We start from the raw sequence: 27,876 nt of genomic DNA, 5'->3' as shown, positions 1-27,876 counted from the left end.
AGGAGCAAGGGTGAAGTGTCTTGCTCAGGACACAACGGACGTGATGAGGTTGATACTAGGTGGGATTTGAATCAGGGACCCTTGGGTTGCGCACGGCCACTCTCCCACTGCGCCACACCGCCCCTTTAAATAAAAAATCGAAATCAATGTTGTTATGAATTACTGAGCTATTGAAGTCTCCAATTATTTAAATCAAATATTCCACTTGGAACATTTTCATGGGAATTTTTTTTTTGCATATTTTGTGTGATTTCCATAAAAAAATATGTTTTTTTTATCAAAAGGGGCATCAATTTCATATGGACAGATAGATCAGAAGTTAAAAAAGAGATTGAAGCGTTAAGGGAGGGCCATAAAAGTAAACAAAAATCTATAGTATTGGTTTTGAAAATGAAAATGATTAAAATGGCCCCCACATGCTTTGAATTTTCAGAGTGGCCCTCAGTGGAAATAGTTTGGACACCCCTGATTTAGATCAATAGCAGCTCTATATCAAGTTACTGTTTTTATGTTTAAAGATTAAAGTACCAATGATTGTCACGCACACACTAGGTATGGTGAAAATTTTTCTCTGCATTTGACCCATCCCCTTGATCACCCCCTGGGAAGTGAGGGGAGCAGTGGGCAGCAGCGGTGCCGCGCCCGGGAATAATTTATGGTGATTTAACCCTCAATTCCAACCCTTGATGCTGAGTGCCAAGCAGGGAGGCAATGGGTCCCATTTTTTTGTAATCTTTGGTATGACTCACCCGGGGTTTGAACTCACAACCTACCGATTTCAGGGCGGACACTCTAACCACTAGGCCACTGTTATGTCATAACCAAAACATTTTAATTGTGGAATAGTTGATGTGATGTATTTGGAGCCTTATATATGTCAATAATTCATAAATAACATGTATTTATAATATTCATAACATTGATTTTGATTTATTCTTTTTTAAACAATGAAAATTTAACAAAATAAATCTCACTAAAATTCTTGGGCACCCAAATGGGCCTCACTCGTAAAAGTGTTAATATATATATTTTTTTACTTTCAACACTAAAGTCTCTCGATCAATATCGGATTTAGGTCGATTAGAATTTTTATTTTAATTGGTTTTATGCTCTTTTTGTCAAAGAAAACCCAATTGTTATGTAAAAAAACTCAAACTATAATGTTTCCCCCCCGAAAAATGTCAAAGTAGAATATTTGATGTGAAGTAATTGGATTCCTCAATATGTCAATAATTCATAACAACACTGATAGTTTGATTCAGTGTTTTTTCTTGAGCAATCACAGTTAAACAAAAACTAGCTAATCCTAAAGAACCAAACTCATAAAAGTGTTAAAAGTAATACATTTTTTTTTTTTTTTTTTACTTTCAACACTAAAGTCATTAGATCCATTTCAGATCTATCCGTTATTAGTTAGGTTTTTGTTGTTGTTGTTGTTTTTTTTACAATTTATTTGTTTTATGCCCCTTTTGTCAAAGAAAACTTTTTTTTTCACACCAAACACAAAATATGCAATAATTTCCTCCAAAATATTTCCAAAATGGAATATTGGATGTGAAGTAATTGGAGCCTTAAATAGGTCAATAATTCATAACATTGATTTTAATTATTATTTTTTGAGCAGCAGTATTAAATAAAATAACTTATTAGTCAACATTGCAACTTTTTCTTGTTACCTTTCACCTGTTTGCCATTTTATTACAGTTTGTAATATTAAAAAAAAAAGTTTTTTTAAATATTAGTATTTTTTAAAAAGCCCTTAAACAGTTAGCTACCTGCTCCAAATGGCCCCTGGGCCGCACTTTGGACACCCTCTGTTTTAATGGGTGTATTTCCCCTGCTTTTTGTCTCTCAGTATTCATATATTTGGAATTTTTTATTTTTTATTTTAATGCTTAGGTCCCTAAATCAACTTCAGATCAACGTTTTTTTTATGTTTTATGGCCTTTTGTCAGATACAACTTTTTTTTTAGGGCACAAAAAATGCAATATTTTCCTCAAAAATATTGCAAAGTGGAATTTTTGAATTTTGAATTGAAGCTTTGAATATCCATGCATCCATCTTCTTCCGCTTATCCGAGGTCGGGTCGCAGGGGCAGCAGCCTAAGCAGGGAAGCCCAGACGCTCCTCTCCCCAGCCACTTCGTCCAGCTCTTCCCGGGGAATCCCGAGACGTTTCCAGGCCAGCCGGGAGACATAGTCTTCCCAACGTGTCCTGGGTCTTCGCTGTGGCCTCGTACCGGTCGGACGTGCCCAAAACCCCTCCCTAGGGAGGCATTCGGGTGGCATCCTGACCAGATGCCCGAACCACCTCATCTGGCTCCTCTCGATGTGAAGGAGCAGCGGCTTTACTTTGAGCTCCTCCCGGATGGCAGAGCTTCTCAACCTATCTCTAAGGGAGAGCCCCGCCACCCGATGGAGGAAAGTCATTTCGGCCGCGTGGACCCGTGATCTTGTCCTTTCGGTCATAACCCAAAGCTCATGACCATAGATGAGGATGGGAACGTAGATCGACCAGTAAATAGAGAGCTTTACCTTCTGGCTCAGCTCCTTCTTCACCACAACGGATCGATACAGCATCCGCATTACTGAAGAAGCTGCACCGATCTGCCTGTCGATCTCACGATCCACTCTTCTCTCACTCGTGAACAAGACTCAGAGGTACCTCAACTACTCCACTTGGGGCAGGGTCCTCCCTCCCAACCCGGAGATGGCAATCCACCCTTTTCCGGGCGAGAACCATGGACTCTGACTTGGAGATGCTGATTCTCATCCCAGTCGCTTCATACTCTGCTGCGAACCGATCCAGTGAGAGCTGAATATCCTGGCCAGATGAAGCCATCAGAATCACATCATCTGCAAAAAGCAGAGAACTAATTCTGCAGCCACCAAACCGGATACCCTCAACGCCTTGACTGCGCTTACAAATTCTGTCCTTAAAAGTTATGAACAGAATCGGTGACAAAGGACAGCCTTGGCTGAGTCCAACCCTCACTGGAAACGGGTCCGACTTACTGCCGGCAAAGCGGACAGAGCTCTGACGCTGATCGTACAGGGAGCGGACTGCCACAATCACACAGTCCGATACCCCATACTCTCTCAGCACTCCCCACAGGACTTCCCGAGGGACACGGTCGAATGCCTTCTCCAAGTCCACAAAGCACATGTAGACTGGTTGGACAAACTCCCATGCACCCTCAAGGACCCTGTCGAGAGTATAGAGCTGGTCCACAGTTCCACGACCAGGACGAAAATCACACTGTTCCTCGTGAATCCGAGGTCCGACTATCCGGCGTAGCCTCCTCTCCAGTACACCTGTTAAGACCTCACCGGGAAGGCTGAGGAGTGTGATCCCACGATAGTTGGAACACACCCTCCGGCTCCCCTTCTTAAAGAGAGGAACCACCACCCCGGTCTGCCAATCCAGATGTACCTCCCCCGATGTCCACGCGATGCTGCAGAGTCTTGTCAACCAAGACAGCCCCACAGCATCTAGAGCCTTAAGGAACTCCGGGCGTATCTCATCTACCCCTGGGGCCTTGCCGCCAAGGAGCTTTTTAACTATCTCAGCAACCTCAGCCCCAGAAATAGGAGAGCCCACCACAGATTCCCCAGGCACTGCTTCCTCATAGGAAGACGTGTTGGTGGGATTGAGGAGGTCTTCAAAGTATTCCTTCCACCGATCCAAAACGTCCGCAGTCGAAGTCAGCAGAACTCCATCCGCACCATACACGGTGTTGACAGTCCACTGTTTCCCCTTCCTGAGGCAGCGGATGTTGGTCCAGAAACGCTTCAAAGACATCTGGAAGTCGTTTTCCATGGCTTCCCCAAACTCCTCCCATGCCCGAGTTTTTGCCTCCGCAACTGCTGAAGCTGCACACTATTTGGCCTGTCGGTACCTGTCCGCTGCTTCCGGAGTCCTATGAACTAAAAGAACCCGATAGGACTCTTTCTTCAGCTTGACGGCATCCCTCACCGCCTGTGTCCACCGACGGGTTCTAGGATTACCGCCACGACAGGCACTAACTACCTTGCGGGCACAGCTCCAATCAGCCACCTCGACAATAGAGGTGCGGAACGTGGTCCACTCGGACTCAATGTCCAGCACCTCCCTCGTGACATGTTCAAAGTTCTTCCGGAGGTGGGAATTGAAACTTTCTCTGACAGGAGACCCTGCCAGACGTTCCCAGCAGACCCTCACATTCCGTTTGGGCCTGCCAGGTCTGTTCGGTATCCTCCCCCACCATCGCGGCCAATTCAACACCAGGTGGTGATCGGTAGAAAACTCCGCCACTCTCTTTACCCGAGTGTCCAAAATATGAGGCTGCAAATCCGATGACACAACTACAAAGTCGATCATGGAACTGCGGCCTAGGGTGTTCTGGTGCCAAGTGCACATTTGGACACCCTTATGTTTGAACATGGTGTTTGTTATGGACAATCTGTGACGAGCACAAAAGTCCATTAACAAAACACCACTCGGGTTCAGATCCGGGCGGCCATTCTTCCCAATCAGGCCTCTACAAGTTTCACTGTCGTTGCCAACATGAGCGTTGAAGTCCCCCAGTAGGACAAGGGAATCACCCGAGGGAGCACTTTCCAGTACTCCCTCGAGTGTACCCAAAAAGGGTGGGTACTCTGAACTGCTGTTTGGTGCGTAAGCACAAACAACAGTCAGGACCCGTCCCCCCACCCGAAGGCGGAGGGAGACTACCCTCTCGTCCACTGGGTTGAACTCTCAACGTGCAGGCTTTGAGCCGGGGGGGCAACAAGAATTGCCACCCCAGCTCGTCGCCTCTCACTAGTCCAGCCCCTCTCGAGAGAAGTGGTTCCAGAGCCCTCGCTGTGCGTCGAAGTGAGTCCGACTATATCCAGCCGGAACTTCTCCATTTCGCGCACTAGCTCAGGCTCCTTCCCCCTCAGTGAGGTGACGTTCCACGTCCCAAGAGCTAGCTTCTGTAGCCGAGGATCGGACCGCCAAGTGCCCTGCCTTCGGCTCCCGCCCAGCTCGCATCGCACCCGACCTCTATGGCCCCTGCTATGGGTGGTGAGCCCATTGGAGGTGGGACCCACGTTGCCTCTTCGGGCTGTGCCCGGCCGGGTCCCATGGGAACAGGCCCGGCTACCAGGGTCTTGCCATCGTGCCCCACCTCCGGGCCTGGCTCCAGAGGGGGGCCCTGGTGACCCGCGTCCGGGCGAGGGAAATCTGGGTGCATGATTTGTCTTCTTCATATAAGTCTTTGAGCTTTGAATAGATCACCTTGAAACATTGATTTTGATCCGTTATTGTTTTTTAATCAATGACAGTTTTAAGGGAAAAAAACATAGCAGCTTTGTGGTATTAGAGTCAACATTGCAACTTTTTGTGGTTACATTTCACCTGTGTGGTCTTTTATTACACCTTTTAATGTATATTTTTTTATTAGTAGTATTTTTAAAATGTTCCCCCTGTTTAAATAGGTGTTTTTCTCCTGATTTTTGTCTCTCAGGAGTCATATAATTGGAAGATTTTTTTTAAGTTTTAACATTAAGTCTCTAGATCAACTTCAGATCTACCCGTAAAGTTTTTTTTAAAAGTTTTTAAAAGATGTTTTATGGGTTTTTTTTAATGGCACAAAATATGAAATATTTTCCTTTAAAAATATTTCAAAGTAGAATTTTTTATCATCTTTGAACATTGATTTTGATTCAATATTATTTTTTAAGCAGTTTTAGAGAAAAAAAGCATGGCGGCTTTGTGTTATTAGAGTCCACATTGCAACTTTTTCTTGTTACATTTTACCTGTTTGCTCTTTTATTACATTTTTTAACATATATATATCTTTTTATTAGTATTTTTAAAATGTTCTGGCGGCCCTTAAAAAATTAGCTACCTGCCACAAATGGCCCACGGGCCGCAATTTGGACACCACTGTTTTAATGGGTGTTTTCCCCTGCTTTTTGTCTCTCAGGAGTCATATTGTTGGAAAAAAAAAAATCAACTTTTAAAGCTTAAGTCTCAAGATCAACTTCAAATCTATTCGTTAAGTTTTTTTTAATGTTTTTCTGGGGTTTTTTTATGGTACAAAATATGCAATATTTTCCTCAAAATATTTCAAAGTGGAATTTTTGATGTGTCCTCCGACTTTGGAACTTTGTTTGATGAAAAGTGCGTGAGAAATGATGATGATTGTTGAGATGGCCCATTGTTGTTGTGCAGGAGTCCATCAGCGACTTCTACTGGTACTACTCGGGAAAGGACATCATTGACGAGCCGGGCAAGAGGAACTTCTCCAAAGCCATGACCGTGGCTAAGCAGGTTTTCAACAGCCTGACAGAGTACATCCAGGTAGGAGACTTCTGACGCCGCCTGAAAAAAAGAGCGGCGTTCAAGCCTGTACCGTGTGTGTCCGTCAGGGTCCGTGCACGGGCAACCAGCAGTCTCTGGCCCACAGCAGGTTGTGGGACGCCGTGGTGGGCTTCCTGCACGTTTTCGCTCACATGATGATGAAACTCGCTCAGGTAGGACCACCTGTGTTTCCTCTCGTCACAATATTTTTCCAATTCAGAACGATTCTGTATTCATTCAATACATAGGATTTCAGCAGGATCTACACCAGTCTGCTGACATGCTAGCAGAGTAGTGGATTTTTTTTTAAAAGCTTTTATAATTGTAAAGAACAATGTTTTATCAACTGATTGCAATAATGTAAATTTGTTTTAACTCTTAAACGAACCAAAAATACGACTTATTTTATCTTTGTGAAAACATTGGACACAGTGTGTTGTCAATCTTATGAGATGCGATGCAAGTGTAAGCCACTGTGACACCATTGTTCTTTTTTTTTATTTTTATAAATGTCTAGTGATAATGTCAATGAGGGATTTATAATCACTGCTATGCTGAAATTATAACTAATATTGATACTGTTGTTGATAATATTAATTTTTGTTTTACTACTTTTGGTTTGTTCAGTGTCGTGTTTGTGTCTCCTTTCAATTGCTCTGTTTATTACAGTTCTGAGTGTTGCTGGGTCAGGTTTAGTTTTGCGATTGGATTACATTGTTATGGTATTGCTGTGTAGTATTTTGTTGGATTGATTAAAAAAAAAATAAATAAAAACTTTTTTTTTTTTAAATCGATTTAAAAAAAAAAATCGATTCTGAATCGCACAACGTGAGAATCGCGATTCGCATTCAAATAGTTTTTTTCCCACACCCCTAATATCTATTTATATATATATATATATATATGTATATATATATATATATATATATATATATATATATATATATATATATATATATATATATATATATCAATCAATCAATCAATCAATCAATGTTTACTTCTATAGCCCTAAATCACTAGTGTCTCAAAGGGCTGCACAAACCACTACGACATCCTCGGTAGGCCCACATAAGGGCAAGGAAAACTCACACCCAGTGGGACGTCGGTGACAATGATGACTATGAGAACCTTGGAGAGGAGGAAAGCAATGGATGTCGAGCGGGTCTAACATGATACTGTGAAAGTTCAATCCATAATGGATCCAACACAGTCGCAAGAGTCCAGTCCAAAGCGGATCCAACACAGCAGCGAGAGTCCCGTTCACAGCGGAGCCAGCAGGAAAACATCCCAAGCAGAGGCGGATCAGCAGCGCAGAGATGTCCCCAGCCGATACACAGGCGAGCAGTACATGGCCACTGGATCGGACCGGACCCCCTCCACAAGGGAGAGTGGGACATAGGAGAAAAAGAAAAGAAACGGCAGATAAACTGGTCTAAAAAGGGAGTCTATTTAAAGGCTAGAGTATACAAATGAGTTTTAAGGTGAGACTTAAATGCTTCTACTGAGGTGGCATCTCAAACTTTTACCGGGAGGGCATTCCAGAGTACTGGAGCCCGAAATGAAAACGCTCTATAACCCACAGACTTTTTTTGGGCTTTGGGAATCACTAATAAGCCGGAGTCCTTTGAACGCAGATTTCTTGCCGGGACATATGGTACAATACAATCGGCAAGATAGGATGGAGCTAGGCCGTGTAGTATTTTATACGTAAGTAGTAAAACCTTAAAGTCACATCTTAAGTGCACAGGAAGCCAGTGCAGGTGAGCCAGTACAGGCGTAATGTGATCAAACTTTCTTGTTCTTGTCAAAAGTCTAGCAGCCGCATTTTGTACCAACTGTAATCTTTTAATGCTAGACATGGGGAGACCCGAAAATAGTACGTTACAGTAATCGAGACGAGACGTAACAAACGCATGGATAATGATCTCAGCGTCTTTAGTGGACAGAATGGAGAGAATTTTAGCGATATTACGGAGATGAAAGAAGGCCGTTTTAGTAACACTTTTAATGTGTGACTCAAAGGAGAGAGTTGGGTCGAAGATAATACCCAGATTCTTTACCGCGTCGCCTTGTTTAATTGTTTGGTTGTCAAATGTTAGAGTTGTATCATTAAATAGAGGTCGGTGTCTAGCAGGACCGATAATCAGCATTTCCGTTTTTTTGGCGTTGAGTTGCAAAAAGTTAGCGGACATCCATTGTTTAATTTCATTAAGACACGCCTCCAGCTGACTACAATCCGGTGTGTTGTTCATCTTTAGGGTCATGTAGAGTTGGGTGTCATCAGCATAACAGTGAAAGCTAATACCGTATTTGCGTATGATGTCACATAGCGGCAGCATGTAGATGCTGAAGAGTGCAGGGCCAAGGACCGAACCCTGGGGAACTCCACACGCTACCTTAACGTAGTCCGAGGTCACATTGTTATGGGAGACACACTGCATCCTATCAGTAAGATAAGAGTTAAACCAAGACAGGGCTAAGTCTGACATACCAATTCGTGTTTTGATACGGTCTAATAAAATATTATGATCGACGGTATCGAAAGCAGCGCTAAGATCGAGGAGCAGCAACATAGATGACGCATCAGAATCCATCGTTAGCAATAGATCATTAGTCATTTTTGCAAGGGCTGTCTCCGTGGAGTGATTTGCCCTGAAACCGGATTGAAAGGTTTCACATAGATTGTTAGACGCTAAGTGTTCATTTAACTGCTCTGCAACAATTTTTTCGAGGATTTTTGAAATAAAGGGAAGGTGAGACACCGGTCGTTAGTTTACCATGAGGTCAGGATCGAGGTTAGGTCTTTTAAGAAGAGGATAAATAACCGCTTTTTTGAATGCTAGGGGAACAGTGCCCGAGGAAAGTGATAAGTTTATAATATTTAGCACTGATGGACCTAATAATACAAAGAGCTCCTTGATCAGTTTCCCAGGAAGTGGGTCAAGTAAATATGTTGTTTGTTTTATTCCATTTACACGTTGTAACAATTCCTCTAATGTTATTTCCTCAAAACAAGAGAAACTATTTTGGAGGGCAGTATCCGCCGTGTATACAATCGTGTCAGTGTTAATAGAACCCAGTTGTAGCTGGGAAGCATTGTCTTTAATCTCCTTTCTAATGACTTAAATTTTCTTACTAAAGAATTGCATAAAGTCACCAGCTGAGTGGGTGGAGCTACTGGAAGGAGTCCCTTGTTGGGTTAGCGATGCTACCGTACTAAACAAAAATTTAGGATCGTTTTTATTACGGTGGATGAGATTTGAGTAATATTTAGCTTTAGCTAAGGTAAGCATGTGTTTATAAGTTATTAAACCTTCACTCCATGCTTGATGGTGCACCTCAAGTTTAGTCGTGCGCCATTTGCGTTCCAGCTTTCTACATAATAATTTCTGAGCTCTAGTTTCTTCTGTAAACCACGGGGTACGCTTTTTTGGAGCCTTTTTTAACTTTAGCGGTGCTATGTTATCAATGGTTTCGCGCAGGGCGTGGTTAAAGTTGTTAGTGAGAATATCAATAGAGCCCACATACTTTGGGAATGGTGCCATTACCGAGGGCAGTAGGTCAGCAAGAGGTGTCGTTGTGGCCGTATTAATGTTGCGGCTGCTATAGCAGTTATTATTTTTATTAGTTTGCCGAACATGCGTCTGAACCTCGAATTTTATAAGGTAATGATCGGACAATACTTTAGTATACGGGAGTATCGTACCTTTGGAAACGGTGATACCCCTGACAAGCACTAGGTCTATCGTATTACCGTTGCGATGCGTGGGTTCATTTATTATTTGTGTGAGACCACAGCTATCAATTATAGTCTGGAGCGCTACGCACGGTGGGTCCGATGGGGTATTCATATGGATATTAAAGTCCCCCATTATGATTATATTATCGGCGTGTGTCACTAGATCAGCAACGAACTCTGAGAATTCATTGATAAAGTCCGAATAGGGCCCTGGGGGGCGGTAGATAACAGCCAGGTGTAGAGGGAGCGGTGTGACAGACCTCATAGTAAGCACCTCAAACGATTTATATTTATTATTTATGTTAGGACTAAGGTTAAAGTTTTCGTTGTATATTTGTGCGACCCCCACCCCCACCCCTTTTCAGAGGACGGGCAATATGCGCATGTGTAAAGTTAGGAGGACATGCCTCGTTTAGCGCAAAAAAGTCGTTTGGTTTAAGCCAGGTTTCGCTGAGACTAATGACGTTAAGATTGTTGTCTCTGATGATATCATTAACTAACAACGTTTTGGGAGACAATGATCTTATGTTTAAAAAACCTATATTACAGGTAGTGGGCTGTTTTAAGGAATTTTTTATCAAATTATCCATAGTAGCAATATTAATAATGTTGTGTTTATTATGCCCAGTGCATTTAGTATAATTACGACCATATCTAGGAATTGATACGACGGGAATTTTCCGATTGTTTGTTTGTTGCTTTGATAAACTGCACGCATCATAGTTAGCCACCTCAGTAAAACACATGTCCAACTCTGAAACACTCAAAGCAGAAAAAACTTATTCTAATTTAACTGACTCCTTACCCAGACCAGTAGTCTCGCATCTTCCATTTAAATCCGGCTTCAGGATGGAGGGAAGTGGTGTTCTGTGGGGATTAGCCTTCTGCTTTGTTTTTAGCCCCGCTCGGCATCCGCGTTTCCGATCACACCGCTGGCGTCTGCTCCGTAGACGGCCCCCGCTGCTACTATACTCCCCTGCTTCACAGGCCGCTGGATGTAGCCGTCGACGTATTCCCGTGCTAGTTAGCAGGTCTACCAAGCACCCGTCTATCAGTCCAAAACGGCCCGATATGTCCACATCCAGAAGTGTCTGGCGGTCGTACGTGATCACGGAGTGACCACGATGTGAGCCAGCCATAAATTTTGTAGAATTGTCCGGTATTTCTGCCAAATGTTCCATATTTAGGAGGAGCTCCTCGATGTCGCAACCCTTCCGGGCGCCGCCATCTTGGACACATATATATACATATATATATGTATATATATGTATATGTGTATATATATGTATATATATATATATATATATATATATATATATATATATATATATATAATATTGTCGCAGGGCATATAGTATGCGCCTGTCTTGAATTACTGCCGGGTCAAACTCGCTTCCCAAAATAATTAGCGCATGCTTAGTATTACCACCAGGTCAAACTCGTGACACTTCCCCTGTCATCATTTTTAAAATGGAGGAGGCTGATTTCAATACCGGTAATTTGAAATCGCATAAAGGGAAGAAGATTAAGAGCTACTCAGTAGGATTTAAGGTCCAAGCTTACATCCCACTCAAATTTTTACTGCATACCTTTGGTAAGTAAATGAGTGAGAATAGGCTTTAAAATAATTAGCGCATGCTTACTTTTACCGCATGCCTTTGGTAAGCGCAGGAGTGAGAAGAGGTTTTAAATTAATTAGCACCTCGGCGGCAATTCAAGGCGCCCCCCGCCACCCCAAAAGGGAATATGCGGTAGTAAATGGATGGATGGATATATATATATATATATATATATATATATATATATATATATATATATATATATATATATATATATGATGTATATACACATATATTTATACTGTGTATATATATATATATATATATATATATATATACATATATATATATACTTTATATATATAGTGTTTCCCCCAGAAAATGTGTTAGTTAAGGTGGTGACTCTCCAGGGGGAGGTGGGTGTAAGAATCGGTGTAACTCGGCCTGTCGCCATCACGTCTCCATTTCGTCGCTGCCACCACAGCCTGGGGGGAAATAGACTACAGACTGCTGTGAAGTCTGTAGTCCTCACATGAAGAAGCCTACAACTTGTGGTTGTGTTTTCCGCTCCATTTGCTGAATGGCGAAATACGATATATAGCTCAATATTTTTTCTGTAAAGTAAAAACAAAACAGTCCTAGTTACCTGAGATACTAAGTACGTCATATTATGACTTAGTAATTTACTGAATCAAAATAATGACAAAATAATGGCTTACTAATTCAAAATAATGCTTTACAACGTCAAATTAATGACTTATTGTAAGTAAGCGTTTGCAATAAGTGTTTCAAAAAAAGAGTTAAAAGTGGGACCACATGCTGACACATGCTCAACTCATCATGCTTAATTTATTACAGCATTTTGGAAGCCTGTAATTGATTTTTATTATGTAAATGATATATTTTTATCAACATGTGATAGCAGGGACCCTGCCATTCAAAACAAAGCTGCTACATTGGTAATGATTAATGTAACTAAAGCTGAAAAAATAGTACAATAGCAATAGGATAGACTATTCATCCCGGAACACCATGGAGTTCATGTAGGCTTTATGATGCAGTTACATTATTATATCAACTATCAGAGACAGCTTCAGGAAACTCTTCATTTAAAATAATGTTGTTTTTTTCTGCTTCAACACAGCTTAATCAACACAGAAAAAGGTCAAGTGAAATAACAGACAGACTGCGCTTTGCTGTCCGTAACACACACACACACACACACACACGCACGCACGCACACACACGCACTCACACACACCTTAAAATTATCTAACATTATGCTATAAGCTAATTAGCCTTCACCTCAAGGACCGCGAGCGAGCAGAGCTGCCGTTTGTTTCTAGAACGTCAATGGTCTCATAGTGATGTTAGTAGTAACTGACTGGGAGGTGTTTATTAGAATTTGGGGAGAGTCCGCTGTCTGATAAACACCTATCTGCTCACTCCACCGTCTCGCCTGTGTCTTGAGCAGTGACTCCATGTGCTCTGAATACGTCCCGCTGATTGGCTGTTACCGCTCTGCGTGTAACCAATCAGATTATTCTGTGAGTGGGACCATGCTGGGTGCTGCAGAGAGTACTGACAGAGACAGAAGGAAGCGTAGCAGCTTGTTAAGACTGTATTTTAGCACCAAATGTGTGATATAATGTGCAATACAAGCAGTTAAGGGTGTGGGAAAAAATCGATTCGAATTTGAATTGCGATTCTCTTGTGCGATTCACAATCGATTCTCATTTTTAAAAAATCGATCTGCGATGGTGGCGACTTGTCCAGGGTGTACCCGCCTTCCGCCCGATTGTAGCTGAGATAAGCACCAGCGCCCCCCGCGACCCCAAAGGGAATAAGCGGTAGAAAATGGATGGATGGATGGATTTTTTATTTATTTATTTATAATAAATTAAATCCAACAAAACAATACCATCAATACCATATCTATGCTTATCCATTCCTAAGGGTCGCGCGGGGGCGCTGGTGCTTATCTCAGACTGCAATACAGGAGCGGAATGGAGGAGACACAAACACGACAAAGAACAAACCAAAAGTAGTGAAACAAAAATGAATATTATCAACAACAGTATCAATATTAGTTATAATTTCAACATAGCAGTGATTAAAAATCCCTCGACTTTATCATTAGACATTTATAAAAAAAAAATTAAAAAGAACAATACTGTCACAGTGGTTTACACTTGCATCGCATCTCATAAGCTTGACAACACACTGTGTCCAATGTTTTCACAAAGATAAAATAAGTCATATTTTTAGTTTGTTTAATAGTTAAAACAAATTTACATTATTGCAATCAGTTGATAAAACATTGTCCATTACAATTATAAAAGCTTTTTTTTTTAAATCTACTACTCTGCTAGCATGTCAGCAGACTGGGGTAGATCCTGCTGAAATCCTATGTATTGAATGAATACAGAATCGTTTTGAATCGGAAAAATATCGTTTTTGAATCGAGAATCGCAGTGAATCGAAAAAATCGCTATATAATCGAATCGCTACCCCAAGAATCGATATTGAATCGAATCATGGGACACCCAAAGATTCGCAGCCCTACAAGCAGTCCTGCAGCAGGTTTACTTCTGTGTGATATCATGTGCGATTCAAGCAGTCCTGCAGCGTATGTACTTGTGTGTGGTATCATTTCCGATACAAGCAGTCCTACAGCGTATGTACTTGTGTGTGGTATCATGTGCGATACAAGCAGTCCTGCAGCATGTTTACTTGTATGCAACACCATGTGCGATGCAAGCAGTCCTGCAGAGTGTTTACTTGTACAAAGCTGGACAGACAGTTAACATCTAAATGTCCTCCCATAAACACACAATTTCTTCTATTTTACTAAAGTCATTTATAAAAGGTAAACATGCTAGGCTTTAGGCTATCAGGAGCTAGCAGTTACACAACGGCAAAGCACACGCACAAGCTAGACGTAGGTAATAATGACTGAAGTCTAAAATGTGTCAATTTAAACAAGTATCAAATAATTATAGTTGCACCTTACTTACACATAAAAAGTTTTCAGGGCAGAATATAAAGTATCCAGTAACAAACGTGTCCGCATCATTATGTTTTTCCATTGTTTTCTGGTTGATTAATTTCACTTGGCTTTTCTTACATTCCACACTACTAAATTGCATGATTCCGAATCGTATGAGGTCAATATCCGTATCGGCCATACTCAAAGCTCCAATATCGGTATTGTATCGGAAGTGGGAAAAATGTATTACACGATCACGAAGCTAAACCGGGGTATTGCTGCACTTTGAGAAAGACCCCTTTCTGTTCCCAGTAAGCACAGTTCGGTCACTAAAGGCACAATCAGGGGAGTTTGGTGTGGAAGATCTCTTTGATTTTGGAGGGCTGGGGGATGAGAGAAGAGCATAGTCTCCCTAGACAGGTCTTCCACACTTGTGGTGGTGCAGGTCTTCAGTAAGTTCCTGCTTTAATGTTCCTCGTACTTGCTCCCTTGCTCCCAGGCTGTAGTCCTGATAAACAGATAAAGGCCGACGATGTCACCTGAGTTCCTCTGTATGGCTTTCATTTGTGTTCTCGTGTAAAAATAGGATTTTCTTCTTTAAAAATGCAAACCCCAAGATCATTCTTGTGAGATCGGTCTCTCAATGTTCTCAACAACTCCTCCCTCAGAAGGAACATCTCTGAGGGCATAGTTTCTCTGTACTATTTGTTTTATTTTGTCTGGGCTTCTCTGCAGGACTCGAGCCAAATCGGGCTGCTGAAGGAGCTGTTGGACCTGCAGAAAGACATGGTGGTGATGCTCTTGTCCCTGCTGGAAGGTCAGTGAAACGTCAGTCTCCTCTTTCTGGTGTCCTTCAAAACCGCCTTTGCTTCCAGGCAACGTGGTCAACGGCACCATCGCCAGGCAGATGGTGGACATGCTGGTGGAGTCTTCCAGCAACGTGGAGATGATCCTCAAGTTCTTCGACATGTTCCTCAAGCTGAAGGACATCGTGGCGTCCGACGCCTTCCGCGACTACGTGACCGACCCCCGCGGGCTCATCTCCAAGAAGGACTTCTCCAAGGCCATGGACAGTCAGAAGCAGTACTCGCCCTCAGAAATCCAGTTCCTCCTCTCCTGCTCGGAGGCCGACGAGAACGAGATGATCAACTTCGAGGAGTTCGCCGACCGCTTCCAGGAGCCGGCCAAGGACATTGGCTTCAACATCGCCGTGCTCCTCACCAACCTGTCCGAGCATGTTCCTCACGACACGCGCCTGCAGAACTTCCTGGAGCAGGCCGAGAGCGTCCTCAACTACTTCCGCCCCTTCCTGGGCCGCATCGAGATCATGGGCGCCAGCCGCAAGATCGAGCGCATCTACTTCGAGATCAGCGAGGCCAACCGCAACCAGTGGGAGATGCCGCAGGTCCGGGAGTCCAAGCGGCAGTTCATCTTTGACGTGGTCAACGAGGGTGGGGAGAGCGAGAAAATGGAGCTCTTTGTCAACTTCTGCGAGGACACCATCTTTGAAATGAACATCGCTGCCTCCATCTCGGAGCCCGAGGGGGATGGCGCAGAGGAGGAAGACGACGACGATGAGGAAGAGGAGGAGGAGGTGGAGGACTCTGGAGATGGGGAGGAAGGCACCGGAGAAGCACCAACCCCGGAGTCTGCCTCGGCCTTCGCCGACTTCCTGACCAGCGTAATCAACTTCCTCAACATGTTCACCTTCCGGAACCTGCGGCGGCGCTACCGCAAACTCCGGAAGATGACGGTGAAGGAGATGGTGGTGGGCCTGGTCACCTTGGTCTATACGGTCCTCATGGGCATCCTGGTCTCCATATACAGCGTTTGCAAGGGCTTCTTCACGCTCATTTGGAAGGCGCTCTTTGGCGGGGGCTTGGTGGAAGGCGCCAAGAAGATGACAGTGACAGAGATTCTCGCCAGCATGCCGGACCCCACGCAGGACGAAGTCCACGGGGACCTGCCGCCTGAGCCGGGGGCCAGGGAGGTTCAGGACTCGGACGGCGCCACGGACGTCCTGGACGCAGGAGGCGGAGAAGAGGAGGAGGAGGACGGCGAGGAGAGGGAAGGTGGACGCCTGCCTGGTTTCAATGCTCCTGGAGGACTTGGAGACTTTGGAGAGACCACGCCAGAAGAACCTCCCACTCCAGAAGGCACGCCGCTGTTGAAGAGGAAGTTGGTAAGCAGTTTGTCTCACACGGTGTGTCAAACTCCAGTTTATTGAGGGCCATGTCCCAATTGTGGCATCCCTCAGAGGGCCACTTAAATGAAAAGGAAAGTCACATTAAATGATAAGGCAAGCCACATTAATTGATGTGTTGGGCCAGATTAAATGACGTGGTGGGCCACGTTTAATGATGTAAGTGGACCCCATTAAATGATGTTGAAGATCTCATTGGATAATGTAACGGACCACTTTAAATAATGTAGCAGCCCACAGTAAATGATGAGACGAGCCAAATTGAATAATGTAGGTGGCCACGTTAAATGACGTGGCGGGCCACCTAAAATAAAGTGGAGGATCACTTTGAATGATGTGGTGGACCACATTAATGATGTGGCGGACCATATTAAATGACTTGGTGGGCCACCTTAATGATATGGCAGACCACATTAAATGATGTGGCGGACCATATTAAATGACTTGATGGGCCAAATTAAATGATATGGCCGACCGTATTTAATGACCACATTGAACGACGTGGCGGACCACATTAAATAATGTGGCGGACCACATTAAATTATGTGGCGGACCACATTGAAGGACGTGGTGGACCACATTGAAATACGTGGTGGACCACGTTAAATGATGTGGAGGACCACTTTGAATGATGCGGAAGACCACATTGAATAATGTGTCAGGTCACTTTAAATGATGTGGCGGACCACTTTGAATGATGCGGAAGACCACATTGAATAATGTGTCAGGTCACTTTAAATGATGTGGCGGACCACTTTAAATGATGTGAAGGCAGCACAGTGGAAGAGGGGTTAATGCGTCTGCCTCACAATACGAAGGCCCTGAGTAGTCCTGGGTTCAATCCTGGGCTCGGGATCTTTCTGTGTGGAGTTTGCGTGTCCTCCCCGTGACTGCGTGGGTTTACCTCCGGGTACTACGGCTTCCTCCCACCTCCAAAGACATGCACCTGGGGATAGGTTGACTGGCAACACTAAATTGGCCCTAGTGTGTGAATGTGAGTGTGAATGTTGTCTGTCTATCTGTGTTGGCCCTTGATGAGGTGGCGACTTGTCCAGGATCTACGTCGCCTTCTGCCCGATTGTAGCTGAGAAAGGCACCAGCGCTCCCCGCCACCCCGAATGGAATAAGCGGTAGAAAATGGATGGATGGATGGATGGACGGACCACATTAAATCACAAGGCAGGTCATTTTAAAAGTTGTGGCAGGCCTCGTTGAATGATGTGGAAGACCACATATAATAATGAGGCAGGCCACATTGAATTATGTGGTGGACCACATTGAATGATGTGGCAGGCCACTTTGAATAATGTGTCAGGCCACTTTGAATGAAATTGTGGACCACTTTAAGTGATGTCCACATTGAATAATGTGTCGGACCACTTTGAGTGATGTGGAAGACCACATTGAACAATGTGGTGGACCACATTGAATGATTTGGAAGACCATATTGAATAACGAGGCAGGCCACTTTAAGTCACGTGGGAGGCCTCAATGAATGATGTGGAAGACCATATTGAATTACGTGTCAGGCCACATTGTATAATGTAGCAAGTCACTTTGAATAAAATGGCGGACCACTTTAAGTGATATGGAAGACCACTTTGAATAATGTGACGGACCACTTTAAATGAATTGGCAGACCACTTTGAATAAAGTGGCAGGCCACTTTAACTGATATGGAAGACCACATTGAATTATGTGACAGGCCACTTTGAATAATGTGGCAGGCCACTTTAGGTGATGTGGAAGACCACATTGAATAACGTGGCAGGCCACTTCAAATGAAGTGGCGGACCACTTTGAGAGATGCGGAAGACTACATTGAACAACGTAGTGGACCACTGAATGATATAGAAAACCACATTGAATTACGTGACAGTCCACTTTGAATAATGTGGTGGACCACTTTGAATCATTTGGAAGACCACTTTGAATAATGTGGCAGGCCACCTCGAATGATGTGGTGAACGACTTTGAACAACGTGGTGGACGACTGTGAACAACGTGGTGACGACTGTGAACAACGTGGTGACGACTGTGAACAACGTGGTGGAACATATGAAATGATGTGGGGGAGCACTTTAAATGATGTGACACATGAACTGATGAGTGTGACACCTGCGGTGTGAGAGCAGTCTGTCATGTGTCATAAAGGCCTAATGAAATGAGATTTTCTTATTTAAACAAGATAGCAGGTCCATTCTATGTGTCATACTTGATCATTTCGCAATATTGCCATATTTTCGCTGTAAGGATTTAGTAGAGAACATCAACGATAAAGTTCGCAACTTTTGGCCGGTAATAAAAAAGCCTTGCCTGTGCCAGAAGTAGCAGACGATGTGCGCGTGACGTCACGGGTTGTGGAGCTCCTCACATCTGAACATTGTTTACAATCATGACCACCAGCAGCGAGAGCGATTCGGACCGAGGAAGCGACGATTTACCCATTAAATTGAGCGAGGATGAAAGATTTGAAGATGAGGAAAGTGAGAGTCAAGGACTAGAAAAAAAAAAAAAAATAGACGGCAGAGCGATTCAGATGTTATTAGACAAATTTACTAGGATAATTCTGGAAAATCCCTTATCTTCTTATTGTGTTACTAGTGTTTTCTTTCACGTCTTCATTATTAATTGAAAAAATTGCAAAAGATTCAGCAACACAGATGTTCATAATACTGTGAAATGATGCGATGAAAAGAGACGACTTATAGCTGGACCAAAATGTCCTCTACAATGCGTGACGTCACGCGCACGCGTCATCATACCGCAACGTTTTATCATGATACTTGCGCGCTAAATTTAAAATTGCAATTTAGTAAACTAAACCGGCCGTATTGGCATGTGTTGCAATGTTAAGCTTTCATCATTGATTTATAAACTATCAGACTGCGTGGTCGGTAGTAGTGGGTTTCAGTAGGCCTTTAACGCTGTGGTCAATAATGTGATTACAAACAGTTGGATGGTGCAGACGGACCAGAAGAGGAAGAACATGTGGAACCAGCTGAGGAAGAAGCAGCTCCAGAGACAGAGAAGGCAGAGTGAGTAGTGAGAAGGTCCACTCGTTTACTTCACTTTAACGCTTTTTTGGTCACCTCCCCAGCACGGAGAGCCGTGAGAAGACTGAGAAGGCAGAGCCTGAGCCCGAGGTGAAGGAGGAAGAACCCGAAGAAATGGAGGAGAAGACTGTGAAAATGAAGGCCAAGAAGGAGAAAAAGCCGCTAGAGGAAGGCTTTGAGCTGTGGAATGAGCTGGAGGTTCAGAGGGTGAAATTCATGGTGAGTATGAGAGAATGACTTCCTGTGCAGACCATGGACCTCTACTTCTGTCTCTCCTTCTAGAACTACCTTTCCAGAAACTTCTACAACCTGCGCTTCCTGGCCCTCTTCATCGCCTTCGCCCTCAACTTCATCCTGCTCTTCTACAAGGTTTGCTTTTTCTTCATCAAACATCTCAGGCCTTCTTTACCCATGCAGAACCTGTAACGAGGAACCTTAAAACATCTGCCAAATGGTTCCTACCTCTACTTCACACTTATGTAGACATTATGATGCTCTACTTTGGAGGCTACAGAGCCAGGAGGAGAAGAATGCAAATTTACCTTGTAAACAACTTGACACTGTATTTATGGAGTATTTTACATATACAGTCGTGGTCAAAAGTTTACATACATTTGTAAAGAACATAATGTCATGGCTGTCTTGAGTTGCCAATAATTTCTACAACTCTTATTTTTTGTGATAGAGTGATTGGAGCACATACTTGTTGGTCACAAAAAACATTCATGAAGTTTGGTTCTTTTATGAATTTATTATGGGTCTACTGAAAATGGGAGCAAATCTGCTGGGTCAAAAATATACATACAGCAATGTTAATATTTGCTTACATGTTCCTTGGCAAGTTTCACTGCAATAAGGCGCTTCTGGTGGCCATCCACAAGCTTCTGGCAAGCTTGTACTTGAATTTTTGACCACTCCTCTTGACAAAATTGGTGCAGTTCAGCTAAATGTATTAGTTTTCTGCCATGGACTTGTTTCTTCAGGACTTTGGGAAGGCCATTCTAAAACTTAAATTCTAGCCAGATTTAGCCATTCCTTTACCACTTTTGATGTGTGTTTGGGGTCATTGTCCGGTTGGAACACCCAACTGCGCCAAAGACTCAACCTCTTGGCAGATAATTTTAGGTTGTCCTGAAGAATTTGGAGGTAATCCTCCTTTTTTATTGTCCCCTTTACTCTCTGTAAAGCACCAGTTCCATTGGCAGCAAAACAGGCCCAAAGCATAATACTACCACCACATGCTTGACAGTAGGCTTGGTGTTCCTGGAATTAAAGGCCTCACCTTTTCTCCTCCAAACATATTGATGGGTGTTGTGACCAAACAGCTCAGTTTTTGTTTCGTCTGACATCACATGGACAAAGATAAGACCTTCTGGAGAACATTTCTGTGGTCAGATGAAACAAAAATGAATCCCAAGAACACCACCCTACTGTCAAGCATAGTGGTGGTAGTATTATGCTCTGTGCCTGTTTTGCTGCCATTGGAACTGGTGCTTTACAGAGAGTAAATGGGACAATGAAAAAGGAGGATTACCTCCAAATTCTTTAGGACAACCTAAAAAAAAATGTATATGTATGTATGTATGTATATATATTAGGGGTGTGGGAAAAAATCGATTCGAATACGAATCGAATCGTTTACGTTCTGCGATTCAGAATCGATTCTCATTTTTACAAAATCTATTTTTTTTTTATTTAAATTTATTTTTATTATTATTTTTTTAAATCAATCCAACAAACCACTACACAGCAATACCATAACAATGCAATCCAATTCCAAAACCAAACCTGACCCAGCAACATTCAGAACTGCAATAAACAGAGCAATTGAGAGGAGACACAAACACGACACAGAACAAACCAAAAGTAATGAAACAAAAATGAATATTATCAACAACAGTATCAATATTAGTTATAATTTCAGCATCGCAGTGATTAAAAATCCCTCACTGACATTATCATTAGACTCTCTTTAAGAAGGGGGACCGGAGGGTGTGTTCCAACTATCGTGGGATCACACTCCTCAGCCTTCCCGGTAAGGTTTATTCAGGTGTACTGGAGAGGAGGCTTCGCCGGATAGTCGAACCTCGGATTCAGGAGGAACAGTGTGGTTTTCGTCCTGGTCGTGGAACTGTGGACCAGCTCTATACTCTCGGCAGGGTTTTTGAGGGTGCATGGGAGTTTGCCCAACCAGTCTACATGTGCTTTGTGGACTTGGAGAAGGCATTCGACCGTGTCCCTCGGGAAGTCCTGTGGGGAGTGCTCAGAGAGTATGGGGTATCGGACTGTCTTATTGTGGCGGTCCGCTCCCTGTATGATCAGTGTCAGAGCTTGGTCCGCATTGCTGGCAGTAAGTCGGACACGTTTCCAGTGAGGGTTGGACTCCGCCAAGGCTGTCCTTTGTCACCGATTCTGTTCATAACTTTTATGGACAGAATTTCTAGGCGCAGCCAAGGCGTTGAGGGGATCCGGTTTGGTGGCCACGGGATTAGGTCTCTTCTTTTTGCAGATGATGTGGTCCTGATGGCTTCGTCTGGCCGGGATCTTCAGCTCTCACTGGATCGGTTCGCAGCAGAGTGTGAAGCGACCGGAATGAGAATCAGCACCTCCAAGTCCGAGTCCATGGTTCTCGCCCGGAAAAGGGTGGAGTGCCATCTCCGGGTTGGGGAGGAGACCCTGCCCCAAGTGGAGGAGTTCAAGTACCTAGGAGTCTTGTTCACGAGTGGGGGAAGAGTGGATCGTGAGATAGACAGGCGGATCGGTGCGGCGTCTTCAGTAATGCGGACGTTGTATCGATCCGTTGTGGTGAAGAAGGACCTGAGCCGGAAGGCAAAGCTCTCAATTTACCGGTCGATCTACGTTCCCATCCTCACCTATGGTCATGAGCTTTGGGTCATGACCGAAAGGATAAGATCACGGGTACAAGCGGCCGAAATGAGTTTCCTCCGCCGGGTGGCGGGGCTCTCCCTTAGAGATAGGGTGAGAAGCTCTGCCATCCGGGAGGAGCTCAACGTAAAGCCGCTGCTCCTCCACATCGAGAGGAGCCAGATGAGGTGGTTCGGGCATCTGGTCAGGATGCCACCCGAACGCCTCCCTAGGGATGTGTTTAGGGCACGTCCAACTGGTAGGAGGCCACGGGGAAGACCCAGGACACGTTGGGAAGACTATGTCTCCCGGCTGGCCTGGGAACGCCTCGGGATCCCCCGGGAAGAGCTAGACGAAGTGGCTGGAGATAGGGAAGTCTGGGCTTCCCTGCTTAGGCTGCTGCCCCCGCGACCCGACCTCGGATAAGCGGAAGATGATGGATGGATGGATGGATGGATTTATAAAAATAAAAAAAAAGAACTGTGGCTTACACTTGCATCGCATCTCATAAGCTTGACCACACACTGTGTCCAATGTTTTCACAAAGATAAAATAAGTCATATTTTTGGTTCGTTTAATAGTTAAAACAAATTTACATTATTGCAATCAGTTGATAAAACATTGTCCTTTACAATTATAAAAGCTTTTTTTTTTTTAACTCTACTACTCTGCTAGCATGTCAGCAGACTGGGGTAGATCCTGCTGAAATCCTAAGTATTGAATGAATACAGAATCGTTTTGAATCGAAAAAATATCGTTTTTGAATCGAGAATCGAATCGAAAAAAATCGATATATTATCGAATCGTGACCCCAAGAATCGATATTGAATCGAATCGTGGGACACCCAAAGATTCACAGCCCTAATATATATATATATATATATATATATATATATATATATATATATATATATATATATATATATATATATATACCGTATTTTCCGCACTCTAAGGCGCACCTAAAAACCTAAAATTTTCTCAAAAGCTGACAGTGCGCCTTATATATGGACCAATATTGAGCCACAACAGGTCTTACAACTACGATAAGCAGCCGCCGATTTAATTTTCCCCCGTAGGAGAAAATGTGCACGGTGCATGCTGGGATATATGACTGCGTCAAGCCGTGCCGTTTCATTTCCATTTGTGTTTATGTAAAGACCCCAAAATGGCTCCTATTAAGAGACATGATTTCCGGAAAGCAGGAATTTTCACTGAACTGCTCGACAACAGCAGCGACACTGACTCCATTAATGACGTCTCGAAATAGTGCAAAGTAATCACAATATATCAATAACTCAACGTTGCTCAAACGTTAATGTCACACAACACAACAAACAAAATAAACATGTAGAGCTCACTTTATTAAATTATTCCTCATCCACGAATCCCTCGAATTCTTCTTCTTCAGTGTCCGAATTAAACATGCCACAAGAGGTCTAGCAAATACGGTAAGCAGCCGCCTACCTTATTTTTTCCCTAGAAGAAAAAGAAGCGCGTGGTGCATGCTGGGATATATGACTGCGGAAGGCGTGCCGTTTCTGTGTGTTTATGTAAAGAGACATGCTTACGACGCATCGTTTAAACTCAAGGCGATCAGTCACACAGTAGAACACGGGAATAGAGCAGCAGCGAGAGAATTTAACATTAACAGCAGCGACACTGACTCGTTTAATGACGACTTCGGCGAGACTGTTGGATGTCGAATTCGCCCAACTATTTGATTCGAAAACTGAAGAAGAAGAATTTGAGGGATTCGTGGATGAGGAATAACTTAATAAAGTGAGCTTTACATGTTTATTTTGTGTGTTGTGTTGTGTGACATTATCAGTTGAGCAACGTTGAGTTATTGATATATTATTGCTTTGCACTATTTCGAGTGTTACTATATTGTAATTGCAAAATAATAAAACAGCTGTTTGTTCATTTTGGGAGTGAACGGAGTTGTCAGAACGCTGGTTTGTAATCTATTAATAAAGTTTGACTGACCTATCTGACTGTTTTTTCGACATTCCCTTTAGCACAGCTCCATCTAAAGGATGCATAACGTAACCCCAGCCTCTACTGTAGCATCTAATTTATGCGCCTTAAAATGCGGTGCGCCTTATATATGAACAAAGTTTTAAAATAGGCCATTCATTGAAGGTGCGCCTTATAATCCGGTGCTCCTTATAGTGCAGAAAATACGGTGTGTGTATATATATATATATATATATATATATATATATATATATATATATATATATATACCGTATTTTCCGCACTCTAAGGCGCACCTAAAAACCTAAAATTTTCTCAAAAGCTGACAGTGCGCCTTATATATGGACCAATATTGAGCCACAACAGGTCTTACAACTACCATAAGCAGCCGCCGATTTAATTTTCCCCCGTAGGAGAAAAAGTGCACGGTGCATGCTGGGATATATGACTGCGCCAAGCCGTGCCGTTTCATTTCCATTTGTGTTTATGTAAAGACCCCAAAATGTCTTCCGCTTATTACCTTTGGGTTCGCGGGGGGCGCTGGTGCCTATCTCAGCTACAATCGGGCGGAAGGCGTTGTACACCCTGGACAAGTCGCCACCTCATCGTATATATATATATATATATATATATATATATATATATCTATATAGATATATATATATATATATATATATACATACATATTCCATCCATTTTCTACCATCCGTCCCTTTCAGTGTCGCGAGGGTGCTGGAGCCTATCTCAGCTTCATCTGGGCGGAAGGCGGTGTACACCCTGGACAAGTCACAACCTCATTGCAGGACCTATATATATATATATATATATATATATATATAAATTGCTCCTCGAAACAGAAGCCGCTTCGCTGCTAGTTTGTCATCGTAGTTTATTAGCTACAGCTGCTTCAGCGAGCTCATTATAGCTAGCATTTAAAAAAAAAAAGGAATTACAAGACTCTAAACATGGCTAATGTAAATTCTGAAAGTAGAACAGCCGTCTAATCATTCATGAAATGTACTAAACTGTCAAGTCTGTTTGCTGCTCGTCTGATTTGTAGTTTACTAGTTACAGCCGTAGACATCTTATAAGTAGATGCAGCATTGGGTGCTGTGACGCGAGAAATTCGGCCGGCATCTTGAAGTGGTGATGAGGAGCTGGCGAGCAGCCTAAACTGACAGTTGACAGGTAGAAAACAAAAATGGTGTTCAACGTTTTCCTGCTCAAATGAGCGGACTGTTGAAAATAGGAATCGGGGGATTAGATAGATAGATAGATAGATAGATAGATAGATAGATAGATAGATAGATAGATAGTACTTTATTGATTCCTTCAGGAGAGTTCCTTCAGGAAAATTAAAATTCCAGCAGCAGTGTACAGAGTTGAGATCAATTTAAAGAAAAAAGTAAAAAGTAAATAATGGGGGTTTAAAAGGAAACAAAATAGAGAAATATTACAAAATGAATAAAAACAATGGGAATAACAATATAACAGTAAAATAAGAATATAACAAGACAAAGTAGGCAGTAGTGACCATGTTATGAAAACGTATTGCACTGTTAATGTTTTGCATCCCCTGTCATCCTAATACCCCCCGTCCCCCGTCCCAGAGAGGAGTTGTACAGTCTAATGGCGTGTGGGACAAAGGAGTTCTTGAGTGTATTAGTCCTGCACTTGGGATGAAGCAGTCTAGCACTGAACAGGCTCCTCTGGCTACTGATAACGCTATGCAGATGGTGACTGGCATCATCCAGGATGCTCACTAGTTTGTCAACAGTCCTCTTCTCTGCCACCGTCACCAGTGAGTCCAGTTTCATTCCGATTGTAGAACCGGCCCGCCTGATCAGTTTCTCAAGTCTGGAGCTGTCCTTCTTAGATGTACTGCCCCCCCAGCACACTACCATGTAGAACAGAACACTGGCAACCACAGACTGGTAGTACATCCACAGGAGTTTTCTACAATGTTGAAGGAGTGCAGTCTCCTGAGGAAGTACAGCCTGCTCTGTCCTTTCTTGTACTGGTGGTCCGTGTTAACAGTCCAGTCCAGCTTATTGTCCACCCAAACCCCGAGGTACTTGAATGAGTCCACGGTCTGTACCTCAACTCCCTCGATCACAATAGGTTGTGACCGTGGACTCGACCTCCCAAAGTCAATGACCAGCTCCTTGGTCTTTGACGGATTGAGCTGCAAGACGTTCGTGTGGCACCAGACAACAAAGTCCCTCACCAGGTTCCGAAACTCCTCCTCTCTGCCGTCCCTGATGCACCCGACGACGGCTGTGTCATCCGCGTACTTCTGAATGTGACACAGCTCTGAGTTGTAGCAGAAGTCAGCGGTGTACAGGGTGAAGAGAAGAGGGGCCAGCACCGTTCCCTGCGGTGCTCCGGTGCTGCTGATCACAGTGTCAGACGTGATGTCCTTCAGTCTGACGTACTCTGGCCTGTCGGTGAGGTAGTTCGAAATCTTACTTTTCACAAGTAAGATTTACGTAACATTAACGTACTATTGGTTGTATTTTGTGAAAGAATATTACCACACAGTTGAGAAGGAGCAAATATCTTCAATAGTACTGAAATCGTAGCCGCTAGCAAACAAGAGTATGACCATAATAGAATGGCTTATCAATGAAATTAATAAAATTTGAAATGTCATACTTGAATAACAAATTTGAATTAAATGATGAAGATAAAGATTTTAAGACAGAATTTGGTTTTATTCTGAATCCAGTGAAACAGGTTGGTGGTTTTAGCTGATATAAAAACATTCAGGTGTTTATATATGTTTATGTTTGAGTATTTGGCAGACACATTTATCCAAAGCGACATACATAAAAAATACATATTAAACCATCACTGTAAACATGATCATTTAAGGCAGGGGTCGGGAACCTTTATGGCTGAGAGAGCCATACAAGCCAAATATTTTTAAAAGTATTTCTGTGAGAGCTATATATATATTTTTAACATTGAATACAATTAAATGCGTGCATTTTTAAGAAAGACCAACATTTTTAGAGTATAATAAGTGTTTTATTCTTTTTAACAAAACTGTTATTCTGAAGATAACCAACAATAAATAAAATGCTTCTTACCATTAATGCGACTTCTTGATCAGATGCGGTAGAAACCGGATGGATGGATTAAAATGCATGGGA

General features: G+C 43.1%; 1 protein-coding gene across 1 annotated transcript in view; it reads left to right on the top strand.

The window, feature by feature from the left end:
- Positions 1-27,876, top strand: part of ryr1b (ryanodine receptor 1b (skeletal)) — a 230,498-nt gene that overhangs the window by 185,202 nt on the left and 17,420 nt on the right. The window contains 7 exon segments of the mRNA XM_061877905.1: positions 6,199-6,327; positions 6,396-6,500; positions 15,353-15,434; positions 15,493-16,799; positions 19,776-19,858; positions 19,921-20,095; positions 20,159-20,245. Coding sequence (XP_061733889.1) covers positions 6,199-6,327; positions 6,396-6,500; positions 15,353-15,434; positions 15,493-16,799; positions 19,776-19,858; positions 19,921-20,095; positions 20,159-20,245 — 1,968 coding nt within the window.

The sequence above is a fragment of the Nerophis ophidion genome, linkage group LG18, assembly GCF_033978795.1.
Source record: "Nerophis ophidion isolate RoL-2023_Sa linkage group LG18, RoL_Noph_v1.0, whole genome shotgun sequence".
NCBI classification, from domain to species: Eukaryota; Metazoa; Chordata; class Actinopteri; order Syngnathiformes; family Syngnathidae; genus Nerophis; species Nerophis ophidion.
This window is presented reverse-complemented; position numbering and strand designations above follow the sequence as displayed.